This window comes from Felis catus, chromosome F2 (genome assembly GCF_018350175.1).
Source record: "Felis catus isolate Fca126 chromosome F2, F.catus_Fca126_mat1.0, whole genome shotgun sequence".
Lineage (NCBI taxonomy): Eukaryota > Metazoa > Chordata > Mammalia > Carnivora > Felidae > Felis > Felis catus.
This window is the reverse complement of record NC_058385.1, coordinates 59,819,577-59,835,335: the sequence shown is the minus strand read 5'-3', so window position 1 is coordinate 59,835,335 and position 15,759 is coordinate 59,819,577. Positions and strand designations below refer to the sequence as shown.

General features: G+C 37.0%; 1 protein-coding gene across 5 annotated transcripts in view; it reads left to right on the top strand.

The window, feature by feature from the left end:
- The window catches only part of TRPS1 (transcriptional repressor GATA binding 1), a 258,839-nt gene that overhangs the window by 58,754 nt on the left and 184,326 nt on the right, over positions 1 to 15,759 (top strand). For all 5 annotated transcript variants that reach the window (XM_019823049.3, XM_019823047.3, XM_006943352.5 and 2 more), the window contains one exon: positions 3,759 to 4,888. In XM_019823049.3, the coding sequence (XP_019678608.2) occupies positions 3,759 to 4,888 (1,130 nt within the window). The remainder of the gene's footprint in view (positions 1 to 3,758; positions 4,889 to 15,759) is intronic.

Genomic DNA, 15,759 nt, shown 5'->3' with positions numbered 1-15,759 from the left:
GGCACATTCTCTCAGTTGATCCTCACAATAATCCTGCAAGATAGTAAGGTGTGTACATTGACATCCAGAAAGGTGAGGAAACTGAGGTGCCAGGAGGTTCAATAATGTATCTTTGCAGAGACTTATGTTATAGAACTTCCCTTGGGAGCAAGCAAATCCAAGTAATATGAATACAAATGAATAAAGACTTTATCTACAAATCTCGATCTTCAAATGCAGTAGTTTAAAGGCAGAGAGGTGGCCTAGCTTGCTCACTGTTGTACTCTATCATCAGTTACAGAGATCGGCACAAACTAAGTACTCAATAGCTACTAATTACATGAATGAATAGGTGTAATTTTTGGTCCAAACGGAATTTACAGTTTAATAGAAATTTTAAAATACGGATATCTGTGTCAAAGGAGCTGCTGGGTTAACGGGTTATAATTATAACTTACACTCTTTATTCTGCTTGTGATCTCTCTTTTAGTAGAGTCCTAGCTAGGGAATGGTAACCTTTTTTCTACTCCTTGCTGGGTTCAGCCATTTGAAAAGTTTGAAATAGTTCTCTGAATGTGTGGTGCTCTTTCCTGGCAATGAGATTCAATACACTGTTGCTGCAAATACTTGCCTTGTATAACTGTTATTGCTGTGTATTTTTGTTTAATCTAGGAAACAGTTGTTTTAAGTTAACATTTGGAGGTCATGAAAATACAGTGAATATGGTCAGTAGTCTTAGGTATGGTCTCCTGAAATAATAAATTATGTTTTATTTTAGAATGGCATTTAAATGATATGAATCAGTTTATTTGACCATGACTTAAATGTACATCTCTTACAAAGAAAGTATAAAAATGTCCACAAGTGTAGCCTTCAGGTCTTTTTGAAAGAGAAGAGGAATAGAACACTAAGTAACAATGTTTCCCAAAGTTAGCTTTTATATTATATAAAATATATAATTCTAATGTTATATTAGCTTTAAGTAATATAAAAACTAATATGATTTAGTGGCTATTTACCAAGAAGGCAAATAGATAACCTACGTCAGTGTCATTATTATTGTTCTTGTCATTAAATGAGATCCTTGTGTTTTTGTTTGCCTGCTTGGGTGGTTTGTAAAAGAGTATCTTACATAATGATCCTTAAAAAATTTTTTTAATGTTTATTTATTTTTGAGAGAGAGAGCAGAGGAGGGGCAGAGAGAGAAGGAGACACAGAATCCAAAACAGGCTCCAGGCTCCGTGCTGTCAGTATAGAGCCTGACTCAGGGCTTGAACCCTCAAAGTGTGAGATGGTGACCTCAACTGACTGAGCCACCTGGGTGCCCCAAAAGAGTATCTTACATAATAATCTTAAATAATGGAGCTGGCTGGTTTTCCCTGGGTAAAAAAAAAAAAAAAAAAAAAAAAAAAACACAACTTGTAGACACACAAATACCACCAACTTAAAAGATTTAATGTGGTTTGCATAGCAAGTTAATTAGTCCTAAGCCAGAATGCTTTACTGGCAGTTTTGGTTTTGTTTGTTTACTGAATGGCCTTTCTTTCATGGTCTATGCACCTGATAGTAGTCATTTTTAGCCTGGATTTTCTGACTTTTAAAGTTGTCAAATACTGGAAGGGATGTTGTGATGCTTAATAATAATTTTGATGCACTTCAGATTCCTATGTTTCGGGATTTCTTAAGACTTTATAGAAGTTCAGCCCTTCCAGTGTAGACGTGGCATATGAGACTTGAAGATTGCAAAATCAAAGAAATAGTGATAATGTGTCATGATTTCTCAGGAATCCCTTTCTACAAGCAGAAATTACAGATACTTTATATCAGGAAGATCAACAACTTTGAAACTAAAAGCTGGTAACTAAACCAAGAAAATTTTTGCATACTGGCTTTTTCACTCGCATTAGAAGGGAATGGCATACTTCTCAATTTGCCCCCTTTGATTCAAGTTGAATTTCCTGCACAAAGTACCAGAGTTGATGGAATTACCTTTAAATGCGTTGTTTCTGAAATTAAGGTTTCTCCTCACCTCCAGTGAACTGAGTTATAGATGGAGGGATTTTGTAATATCGTTACATCTCAGGGCATATTTTAGTTGTTCTGGTCCCTGAAGTGCTAGGTTAGAAAGGCGAATAGACTGTATCCTCCTGTGGTCTGGCTTTGACATCTCTCGCACTGCTGATTGCCAGGCTGCTGGCTGGGAGGGTGCCCCGTTCTTCCCTCTGGTCAGATGATGCTCTGCTATTGTTGACAGACTGAAGTCCGTGTGCTTGCCATGGGGGATGTGGACATCACCAAAAGTGATACATTGTCATCCTTGGGTTACAGGCTGTGAGAGATGTTTGTAAATTATCATCTTAATGTATAGTAAGGGTTGAGCTGTTTCTGTGTTCATGCACACTTGCTAGAACTCTAATACTGGAAATAAAGTGGAGGTTGCCCCAGATAAGCCAGCTCTTGGCCGGACAAGGTAATTTGATCAAGCTCACAACCTGTCTTTAAGTCGAAGCATGGACTACGGTCGGAATCCTGTACAGTAGAGGTATAAGCGTGTCTCTCAATGTGCTAAGGGAATGTTATTTGCATATTAAGTAGAACCTCTTAAATGATTTTGAGATGCTTGAGACCTTTCTCCTAGAGTGATTTGGATATGAGCAGTGATCGCACATGTCATTTTTGAGCAGCTGGTGAAGAAGGCAGAACGTGATTATGTCACGTGCTTAATCTGTTACATCTGGTAGCTAGAAAAATTCAGAAATTCTCCGATAGTCAGAAGAGGAGATCTCTTCCTTTTTGGAGGATTTCTATCAAAAACTCTGTTTTAAACCAGGAGTTTTGTCTGCTCAGTGGTGGCGCTTGGTTAAGCTGCCTGTTGCAGTGCCCACTGAGGAAGGACTTTATATATAGTGGCCTTTGAATGCCTTCATTGCCCTAATGCTGTAAGTTTTATAACTTGAGATAGGAAGAAGAGCTGTGATCATTTCTATGGTGGGATTATTTTGTTTTGGCCTTTGAACATCCCCATGACCCACGGAGACAGAGCCTTGATCCAGTGGGACTGAGCTTTGATCAAATGAGGCCCTGGAAGATTTTCTACTTTTCCTTTATCCTAGATCGGGAAACATTTTAAACTCTTTACATTAGACCTTCTTCACTAAGACTTCAAGTCCACTGCCTTAACTTCATTTTTAATCTAATAGTGCCTGCTTGGGCTTTTAATTACCAGCCATTTTGTGTGGTCATGTTAGCACCTTCATTTTACCCGAAAGGGAGGCTTCGTCTTTGCCCAAAGCCTCATCGCTATAGGAACTGAACAAGGATTTCCTTGGAGAACATCTGCATTGAGCAATCTCTAAGCAACTGCCTCCGGTTTTGACAGCAGCCCTTAACTTCAGGAAAAGAAATCCCCTGTGATTTGGATGCTTCTGCAAGCATGTGGTTACAGGGAGGCAGTAGTAAAACCTACTTACATGAAAATTGTTTTCTTGGCTTTTTTTTTTAAATATTAAATCCATTGAATTAGTTATAGTACTCTTATTGCTTATCTTTGACTGTTGCTTTGGCCAAAAATGTTTAGCGTAATGAGCCTCTCAAAAGAGTAGCTATTGAGAAATGAAGAGTGCATTTCTTTGGCACTGATTATTCAAGTGATTTCATAATAAGCAGAAGTACTATTGTATTTTTTGATGTGGAATACTTGGCAGTGCCCCCTCCTCCCTCCTACAGAGAGCACTGAAGTAATGACACCTTTAAAGTAACATCCATCTCTTCCATACCAGGTCACTTCAGGTGGAACGTTCATTGGCATTGGACGGAAAACACCGGATTGCCAAGGAAACACCAAGTACTTCCGCTGTAAATTCTGCAATTTCACTTACATGGGCAACTCCTCAACTGAACTAGAACAACATTTTCTTCAGACTCACCCGAACAAAATAAAAGCCTCTCTCCCCTCCTCTGAGGGTGCAAAACCTTCAGAGAAAAACTCTAACAAATCCATCCCTGCACTTCGATCTGGCGATTCTGGAGACTTGGGAAAGTGGCAGGACAAGATCACAGTCAAGGCAGGAGATGACACTCCTGTTGGCTACTCAGTGCCCATCAAGCCCCTCGATTCCTCGAGACAAAATGGTACAGAGGCCACCAGTTACTACTGGTGTAAATTCTGTAGTTTCAGCTGTGAGTCCTCTAGCTCACTTAAACTGTTAGAACATTACGGCAAACAGCACGGAGGAGCGCAGTCAGGCTGCCTTAATCCAGAATTGAATGATAAGCTTTCCAGGGGCTCTGTCATTAATCAGAATGATCTAGCCAAAAGTGCAGAAGGGGAGCCAATGACCAAGGCAGACAAGGGCTCTAGTGGGGCTAAAAAGAAGGATTTCTCCAGCAAGGGAGCAGAGGATAACATGGTGACCAGCTACAATTGTCAGTTCTGCGACTTTAGATACTCCAAAAGCCATGGCCCCGATGTAATTATAGTGGGGCCGCTTCTCCGTCACTATCAGCAGCTCCATAACATTCATAAGTGTACCATTAAACACTGTCCATTCTGTCCCAGAGGCCTTTGCAGCCCAGAAAAGCACCTTGGAGAAATTACTTATCCATTTGCATGTAGAAAAAGTAATTGTTCCCACTGTGCACTCTTGCTTTTGCACTTGTCTCCTGGGGCGGCTGGAAGCTCAAGAGTCAAACACCAGTGCCACCAGTGCTCGTTCTCCACCCCTGATGTAGATGTGCTCCTCTTCCATTACGAGAGTGTGCATGAGTCCCAAGCATCAGATGTCAAACAGGAAGCCAATCATCTGCAAGGATCGGATGGGCAGCCAGCTGTCAAGGAAAGCAAAGAACACTCATGTACCAAATGTGATTTCATTACCCAGGTGGAAGAAGAGATTTCCCGACACTACAGGTAAGCCATAGCGGGGTGGGGGCGGGGGGGGGGGATATTAACAGAATGATAGGAAGAATCCAGAGGGCTGATCCAAGAATCATTGGAAATGATTGCAGTGACTTGGGGAAGTTACAGGACGAGTGAACATAAAAGATCGTTCATAAAACTGCAGATTATGTATTTATAGATGTGGTAACCACAGATTCTAATTTGGTTACTTGTTTCAGACCATTTACTCTTCTGCTTCATACCTGTTTTGTACTGTTTACTGAGTGTGTTTTAAAAATTGCAGTGATGACGGTAATGCTCATGAGTTTACTCATTTACCACAATCCCATTTATTTGTCCTTGCTAAGTGACTCCACATCCCATAATTTTTGATGGAGGAGCTCCCAAATGAAAGGTGCCATTATAACATGTTCTCTTCTCTACTCCAACTGGAAAACGATCCGCTTGAGAACACTTTGCTCATTTTTCTTTTCAAATGAGATTGGACATCCTTCTGGCTTTAAAACATTGAGCAACACCTTTGTTTCGCAAAGAAACCGTAATCTGAAGGTGAGCGTATTGTCATAGGTGTGACTTTGGATTTCTGTACACTCACTCCTCGGAGCAGGTAAAACCACTTCGGCTATTCCAGATTCGTAAACAGAGATACAGGATATATGTTCATTTTTTTTTTTCACTTCGACCCTATTCTCTGTATAAATGTTAGTCTTCCCAGTTCACCTTTTGTGTTTTCTAAAGACGGGTTTAGGATACGTATCTTTATTTCATTTCTGTATTCATTCCTTAACTGATTAATTCCAAAAATGTGCATTGTGCCAGGCATTGATGATAAAGGAGAGAACAAGATGAACATAGCCAATGCCCACAGGGAACTTACAGTTTAGTAGGGAAGACGTTCACAGATCATTGTGAGTACGAGTGTCATGACAGATGAAGTAGAGGCCACTGTGTTTGATGAGAATGACCTCATAGCCCAATATGGTAGATGAGGAAATGCCTCTTTGAAGAAGGAACATTTACACTGAGAGTTGGTTATATGACTAGGAATTAGTTTAGCACAATCCCGGTAATACAGCATGTTCTGATGTTACTTGGCCCTCAGTGGGTGTTTTCTTGCAATAGCGCTTAGAGACGCATCAAAGTAAAGAGCTTTATTTACTCCTTTTAAGTGTTTTTCCATATGTAGACTCAGTATACTAGTTCAAAAATCTAGTCATTTTATTTTTCCCATCCTAAGATTCTAAACAGTTCCTCTCATTCTTTTTGAAAGCGTGTGTTAGTTTAAGTGCGTGTGTGTTTTGTCAGTCACCAGTAATGAAGCAGTTCATGTCCAACAATAGGCTAATAATGTTAGATGTTAATTTGAAGGGCATCCTAATGTTCACAGTGAATCTAAATGTTCAGAAAACACTTCCTTGAGATTTACACTGTTTAATTTATAAGGTCAGCCCTAGGAAAGACACAGTCCTGCAATCAAATATGTGTTCACACTTGTAGTGAGTGTTTCTGGCTCCTCTGATGTTAGCTGCATGCTAATTTATTTCTGGGCTAGCAGACATTAGCTTCCTTCTGAGCTTTACTAGTGTGCATATACATTTGTTAGGTGCTGTAAAAATTAGGTAATCTTGTCTGGGTTTAAAAGAGGAGACTTTCTTTAATCATGAGGAAATTAGCCACACACACACCACACACACACACATACACACACACACACACTATACACACACATGTACATACATACACATCTGGATACCAGATCATTTGCATTAGTGGCTCTTTTTGAGGAAGCTGAGGCCATTGCTTGAAAACCTGTCTGGAAAAACAGACTTTCTGTATGCTTTGGTTAAACAAAAAAAAATTCTTCCAAGAAATGAAAGTATGAATAAAAATATGACTGAATAATTTCAGAGTTTAGTTAGTAGTCAGTAAGGACAATAAGCTCTAGAAGGAAGAGACTAGTCTCTTATTGTTCACTGCTCTGTCTACACAATTTAGCACAGTGCCAGAATGGCTAATAAGTGCTCAGTGAGTAGATCTTTAAGTAAATGAAGTGCCTGTGAGTTTTTGACTTCACAGTCGGTAAGGATAAGCCAAGATCTCCATGGTGAGTTACAGTTTAATCTGAGACTATTATAAAGTCTCAAACCCTTCTGAAGATTTAGGGCTCCACACCAAATAACAATTGTTTGTGCATTTTGGATGTCAGTCAGCCTTTCAGCACTTTATTAGATGAGAAAACTGAGCAGTACTTGTTCCTAGGGCATTAAAATACTCCTGCACTTGTTCTTAAAATCTGATGTAATTTGTGTGGTCCTGGATCCTTTAGGTTGCTGAGTAGTTTATCTCTGATCTGTTTATGAGATCTTATAGAAATATTTGAAATGTGGAGACTTACACTTTCAGAAGCTCTACTGAAAGTTGAACAACAGTGGAGGCTTGAGGGATACGAAAGGGAATAGTTCTGTGGGTGCTGAAAATCTGTTCTATCAACGCATTTCCCCCACATGCTGTATTTTGAAGATAGCATAAAAGAACAAGTTTACCATATCACAGTAATATTTTTTCTGGTTAAATTTATGTTGATTCATATTATTCATGTTGGGAAACTTTCTCCATAATTCTGGTATAACTAGGGAATATTCTTGGCTTTTGAGTGCTTTATAAATAAGACTTAACAGTGTAGTGAGAAGGTAGTACAATCTATGATCTATAAAATATGTGAAATCAGGTAGCTATAAGAAAAACTACAGCTGAGAAGCAGGAGAGTTGATTTAGAGCTATGAGTGAAATCCTTAGTGTGGATTCTATTTGGTTGGCATTTTCATGAAGAACCAGGTTTAACCTCAGTTGAATTGAAAACATTATTCAGTCAGCAACTGGAACTTGATCAGTTCTTTTTTCCTAACATTTCATATTTATTTATGGTGCCCCTAGCTCACATTTGACTGACTTACTGTATTCCACCCATGAATTTGTTTCTCACACTCCATTTCTTTTATTATTTATCACTTGATTAAACAGTATACCCCTTCTCTAATTGACCACCATTCTCATCAAAATTGTCAGTGTTGTAACTTACCGTTCCGGAGTCGGTAGGAGCACTGTCCCCTTAGAAAACAATGATACTAGATGAAACATACTTTTCAATGCCTTGCTAGACTCCTGTGAATTAAGGGAAATTTCTGAAACTTTTCTCGTCTTTCCTTCACCAAGATTGGACAAAACCCAGACTGGGGAGAAGTGAACAGCAAGCATGGAGTGTGAGGTGGCACTGAGGCAAATAGCAGTCGGTCAGGAGCCTATGCCTGGAGTCACCGAGAGAGAGAGGCTGCTGAATCTGAGTTTCACTTTAAGCTGGCACCTTGAAGGTAGCTAAAGTGATTCCACATTTAGAGCCTTCGCTACTTCTGTCAGAAGTAGGCACACATTTGTCTAGATGAAATACTCCACTTTCACCTCCATGATATCTGTGGCATAAGATAAACCTTATCTTATATGAGCTCATTATTACAAAAACTCACCATATGCAGAGGGATATAAACCATTCTATGGGAAATAAGTAGGAAATGCCATAATGGCTTTTTAGATACCTGGGGAAATTGTAAGTTATGAAAATACAGTAAATTTTTCAGTTATAAAAAAGTTATAAAAATATAATGTTTTTCAGTTATAGAAAAGTCGTGTTTAAATAATGAAAATCAGATTTACAAATCAAACTACATGAGACTATAAATGACTAGAAATACTCAAAAAAGAATCAAACAGCATTTTTTGAATTGAAAATATAGTTATTGAAACTTAAAATGTAGACAGGTTCAGTAACAGATTTGCAAGTGATAGAAGGCAAATGAGTTCATTGCAAGTTAAATCTGAAGACATTAGCCAGAATATTTAAAAGAGTGGATAGGGATGGAAAGTATCAAAAGTAGATAGTGGGTTTTAAAAACACAATAAGCTGTTTTAACCTGCATCTAATTACAGTTCCAGGAGGAAAGAATATATAGAATGGAAGGTAGGCAAGTAGTATTTGAGGAGATAATGGCAGATTTTTTCGAATTGAAAGATGAAAGACATAAGCACACAGATACAAAAAAAACATAGCGTCTACTAAAACAGGGACATAAGCAAATAAATTCAGTCATAGACACATTGTGGTAATAATTAAAATGCTACAGAGGTCTTCTTAGAGCCTCCAGAGGGAAACTACATATCAACTCCTTAGAAAAGACAATTAGGTTACTCTAGCAGACTTCATCAACAACAATGGAAACCAGAAGAGGGAGAAAGTCTATTCAAAGTTTTGAAGGAAAAAAACACACAACAAATGGTCGACTTAGTATTGTCTACCTGTGAAAACAACCTTCGAAGAAAAAGCAAAATATTTCCACATAGGCAAAGACTAGGGGACTGTGGATAAATCAGTCATAGCCTGCCTTATTTATGCACTTAAAAAGAAATAGACTAAGGTGTTGGGCAACACAGTATGAACATTTGTAGGGGGTATGATCAGAAGTAAGGTCCTTTACGGCCCTTGAATTGTCTGGAGTTAGTTGAGTTAGGACTTTGCTGTGCATACTTGGAAACTTTTAAAGTTAACTAATGAAGGAATAGGAAACGGGTACATAACTTCTGAAGCTATAGAGAATGGCACAACAAAATAAGGTTCCATCTATTTTCTAAAAAATGGCAAGACAGGATACAAGGTAAAAATGCATAAATAGATGAATATTTAAGTGGGTAAACAGAATTCCAAAAGTAAGATGGTAAAAAAGAAAACACCAGCTATCAAAACCTTAATGAACCTGTGTAGATTAAACTTTCCACTTAAAAGGTATTGTCAGACTTATTAAAAAAGAAAATTCAAGGGGCACATGGGTGGCTGCCTCAGTTGGTTAAGCATTCGACTCCTGATTTTGGTTCAGGTCAGGATCTCACACTTGTGGGATTGAGCCCCGCACTGAGTGTGCAGCCTGCTTGGGATTCTCTCTTTCCCTTCTCCCTCTGCCCTTCCCCCATTTGCGCTCTCTCTCTCTCTCTCTCTCTCTCTCTCAAAATAAATAAACTAAAAAAAAGAAAATTCAACTATATATAAGCTGTTTATAAGATATACACTCAAAATATAAGGCTATGGAGAGTTTGTAACAAAAAAAATAAATGGAGTTATAAGCAATATAAACCAAAGGAATATGGAGATAGCTTTATTAATCTCAGACAATTTAGATAAATTGTCTGACAATTTTAAGACAATTTTAAGATAAAAAGCATAGGAAGGATAAGTCAATACATAATGATAAGATGTTTATGACTTGAGGGAGATAGAACAATTCTAAATATATAAACTATAAATAAATCTATATGTAAAACAAAAATTGATCAACAACTACAAGGAAAATATGACAAACCACAATCACAGTGATAGATTTTAAGAAACCTTTCTTATTAGAGGTTGAATGAAAAAAATCTTCAAAATATAAAAGATTAGAGCAGCAAATTAACAAACTTGTTTTAATTAAAATATATCAATTGTGCATCCAACTATTTAGAGGATTCACATGCCTTTCCAGCAGATTTAACATACTTAGAAAAATGGACAAACATTAAGCCAAAAAGAAATCAGATTTCAGAAAAACATATCACACAGAACATATCCTTTGACTCAGTATAATTAAGTTGGGTCTCAATAACAAAAAGGTAAGAATAAATGAAGTTACACAAGGCAAATAGTAACAAGAGAAACAATTAGGTCACTTTATCTCAGAAAACATGGGTGTTAAAAAAAATTATAAAGGGTGGGGTGGCTGGGTGACGCAGTTGGTTGGTTAAACATCAGACTCTTGATCTCAGCTTAGGTCACAGTACCTGAGTTTGAGCCCCACATGAGATTGAACTGGGTGCTGATGGCACGGAACCTGCTTGGGATTCTGTCTCTCCTTCCTTCTTCTCTCTGCCCCTCCCCTGCTTGTGTGCACTCTGGCTCTCTCTCAAGATAAATAAACTTCAAAAAATTGCAAAGGGTAAAATGGTCGGTACATATGACTGCATAAAGTGAATTTGACAAATTCTGGCAATATCAGATGCTCATGTTCCCAATGGAAGCATTATTTTACTCCTCAGATAATTTCTTTCATCAGTACAGTAGGAAACCTGTGCAGAAATGTTCACAGTAGTATTTTTTGAAAGAGCAGAACAACCAAAACAAAAATCAGAAACAAGAACAGGAAAAAAATACCAACTGATAATAATACCTTTTAAATATTATTAAAGAATTGGTAGATTTTTATACAGTGGAATGTTACACAGTAGTGAATTTGAATAAATGGCAGTTGAACAGGACATATGAATCTTATAAGCATAATTTTGCCTGAATCAAACAAATTGAAGACTATTTGTAGCTGGATACTATTTTATGTAAGTTTGAAAACTAGCAAAACAAAGCCATATACATATATTCATTATATGTATGTTTGTGTGTATATTCACATATATACCATGTATATTCATATATGTTCATGTACATATATGGAACTATACCACAAATATAATTTCTTCTATATCATCTCTATGTGTATACATGCACACACACACACACACACACACACACACACACACAGATCTCTCTGTATTTCTCTGTATATGTATATATGCCCACACACAGAGGGCATATTGAATATATTTACCTATATAAAATCATATCCTATGATTCTATGATTATGTTCTAACTTGTATTTTTATAACATTTTTATAACAAAAATAAATGTTTTTATATCATTCATTATTAAATATGAATGTGTATATGTATTTATGTAAGCACATATATAGGTAGAATGTGTGTATGACTAACATTACATAAAATTTTTATCTAAAGTGAAATACCAATTTTCATCAATACACAAGTCCAATAAATATTTGAGTGAATGCCCAGTTCCCCTTATGATTAAATAACTACTTAAAAAGCATTAATAATATCATTGTCTACCTGCTTGTTATCTACAATGTGTGAAAATTGATATCCTTTTTGGTAGTGCATGTGATGATAAGCACCTGTCCAATTGGAGATTTATGAATGCATTTAAAAAATTTCAAACAGTGTTTGAATCTTTTAGACATAAAATATATAACCTGGGCTGAAGGAAATAACACTGGATACCATAATTGCTTAAATTAATGTAGCTACTGCTCAATTTCTACCTTAAAAGAGCTCAGAGAAGAGCATAGTGAAGGATAAATTTTATGATAAGCACTTAATTATCAACACATCTGAAAAGGCCAAGTATACAGTGCATTAGGACAGAATTTCTCAAAGGGTGAGGGCCATGATGGTTACATTTAGATTTGTGCATATTTATGTGACATGTTCTTTTAAACAGTACCTAATAAATCAGTTCCCTGTAATACCTTGAAATGGACCTAATAGTTCAAGCTGAAAATTCCCATTGTGAGACAAAACATTACCCAGGATATTATATCCTTCAAGAAAATAACCCACAAATGGCAGAACCTTTGTTTGTATACATTATTAGAATTTCATATTTCATGATTCTGAAGACTTTTTGCACAAGAATGATGATCAATTCTTGGAATAAAATAAATTTTAGCTATAATTTCTAGTTCATGTTAGTTTATGGAAATCATTTCCCATTTCTTATTCATGTTCTATTTTATGGAGAGGTTTTGTCTTCCTATTTTGAATATTTGGGTAGGGGATATCTTCTTTTTGGAAGTGAGTTAAGTGAATCATAACTTGAAGTTTTTCAGATATGACATGAGTTAAATGAAATCACTGAGACCCCCTTAAAAAAAAAACAGTTACTACAAATGAGTAAATACTAATCAGATTATTTCAGCTTTAAAAATATGAGTGGGTTGAGTGGAATCTTACACAAAGTTCAGTTTATCTTATGTTTTGTAGACCGTTCCTTCGCACTTCACTAAAGCTGAATATTATTACATTTCCAGCTTCTAAAATTTGATTGATCTGGTTATTCACCTGTAATTCCTTCTTTTTTCCTGGTCTTTGTCTCTCAGATGCTCTCTTCACCTGCTTTCCGCTCCCTCATTCTCCAGTGTCATTAATCTCCAGTATCCTATGTTAGAGGCCTTTCTACCAGCAAAAGTTGTATTACAAAAATGGCTAACTTTATTAGATGTCAGATCTATTGATCTATATTTAAATTAAATCACCTTCACTTACTTCTTCTGTGGTAACTTGTCTTTAGGTGTTAGATTCTGTAATTACCAAAAAATACCTTTTGAAGTCTAATTGATGAGTATTTATGATTTATTCATTTGCTTCAATGCTCTGTTTAGTCATTGAAGAAAAACTGTGGCTAAGAAATACAGTTATTTGGTAGAGGAGAGCTTTTCAAATACTGGCAGAAATCTCTGGAAGTTTACATTTAGAGGAGAAAAGGCATTGCTCCTAGCTGACTTCACAGATACCGTAGGCTGGTTTATTATGAAAATAGAAATACAGAAGTATTATCAGAATAGCGTAATAAAAGAGTAGCATCTTGAGACACCTGGGTGACTGTCAATTGAGTGTCCGAATCTTGATTTCAGCCCACTCAGGTTGTGATCCCAGGGTCGTGGGATTGAGCCCCGATCAGGCTCCACTCCCAGTGTGGATCCTGCGTAAGATTCTCTGTCTCCCCTTCTGCCCCTCCTCCCACTTGCACACTCACTCTTGCTCTATCTAAAGAAAAAAAAAAGAGTTACATCTTTTAGCTGATCTTTTTCTAAAATCTAGAAAATTTCAGCCCTTTATGAATTTTGAAAATAATATATTTAACTTCTGATGCATGAACACTACTACTAAGGCCACTGAAATATGAATGGATCTGAAATGAATGCATGTTTATAGCATAAGAAAATTCTGTTAAGTAGGATAAGGAATAAAACATCTTTTCTCACAGAATTGTTGTTGTTTGAATTAAGTCCAATTTGGTCTTTGGTTAGGCAGCTAGTAGTTTTCTCTGGAGGCAGGGATGCTTTCGCTTTTTAATACATTTCTTTGATTCATGTCCTCACTGTCTAAAATATTTCATGAAACATACTGAGATTTTGTGTAAGTATATCCCAAATATTGCATGGGGCATACTTACACTAAGGTATTTCATTGTTTGCACTGACATTCAAGTTGCCATGGGGTGTTTTATCTAGCAGCCCTGTGCTAGGGAGATCTACAAAATGACATCTTTATTCCTTAGGTAGCATGAGGAGAGTGTTTGCTATCCATTTGGCAGGAGAATATAGAATTCAAATTAATGCAGGGCATATATTTGTATTGTCTTTTCAGTTCGTGTGGCTTAATGTAGCCAGAAGTTCTAGGAGTTCTTAAATAATGAAGAATTTATTCCAAAACGCCATTCCTAATATACCATCTATGAAATACCTATGCACTTTCAATATTTCTCTGCTGCTTTATGATTCTACCTAGTGAATCCAGCATCCTGAACATCCCCAGAGTGGTAGTGGTTCATTCCTTTTGTTAAAGTATGGATTTACTCTTGGATGTTCTGGGTGGGGGTGGATACAGAGATGTGTGAACTTTGATCTTGACCTGAAGGCACTTACAATATAACTGTAAAGTAAGACATCCACAAGATTTTAATAAAAGGCAATGTGGAAAAAGTCCTCAGAAGAAAACAGAGATTAAGAGTAGATCAGACGATGCTGGATTTACTCGGGTTTAGTCATTAGGGAAGTCTTCATGGATGAGAACGTGGATCTTGGGAAATGCAAGGAAGATTCCTTGAACTTGTTTGAGGTTTTCATATTAATGTTGATAAGATTAAATCCATTTTGTAGGTTAGAGGCGAGTCCAAACTCATGTGTTTTCATAGTGACTAAACTTTTATTCTTCAGTAATGTTTCTTCTAGTAGGAGTTAAATCATCTGTTTTTATTTTTAGTGGACATGGCATTATGGGCATTATGTTGAAGGTCTTTTCAGCTATTATTGAGAGAATGACACATGTCAGAGAATATGTGCACATCTTTCAGGAACTAATTCCTGAATAAGCTAGTAACATTGCATCAACTACCAAACAGCATGCATGAAAGAGTACCCACGGACAAGAGCTAAATACTGTGTCACGTCTCCATGTTATTCTATGTGAATTGTCTTGTCTGTGCTTCAGATCCTTTTTTTTTTTAATTTCTCAAAGTTCATTTATTTATTTTGAGAGAAAGAGAAGGTGTGCAAGCAGGGGAGGGGCAGAAAGAGAGGGAGAGAGAGGATGCCAAGCAGGGATCCCAAGCTGACAACACAGAACCCAATGAGGGGCTCAATCTCATGAGTCGTGAGATCATGACCTGAACCGAAATCAAGATTCAGACATTTAACTGACTAGCCATGCAGGTGCCCCTGTGCTTCAGATTCTCATCCTATGAAGAAGGGATGAGAATATGTTGAGAGATAATGTATATAAATGACCTCACACTAAAAATAGTGAAAGATGATACCCAAACAATGAAATAAAAAGAAAAAAGAAAAATTACTGTTTGGGAATTATGCTTGACAATGTTATATTTGTAGTTTTAACTTCCAAAGCTGTTACTGTTGACTCTCAGAGGTGGGTAGTATATTGTATGTGCTTTACGATGGAAGATGATGTTGCTAATCATGTAGAATTCATTTGAAAATGTTCTGCCAAGTGTTGAGACTTTATTCCAAACTAATACCCATCTTGAAGTTATTTCTGATCATGACTTTGTGACTTTTGTGTTTTTTTAATGTTTTGTTTACTTTTGAGAGAGAGAGTGAGCAGGAGAAGGCAGAGAGAGAGGGAGACACAGAATCTGAAGAATGCTCCAGGCTCTGAGCTGTCAGCACAGAGCCCAATGTGAGGCTCGAACCCACAAACCATGAGATCATGACCT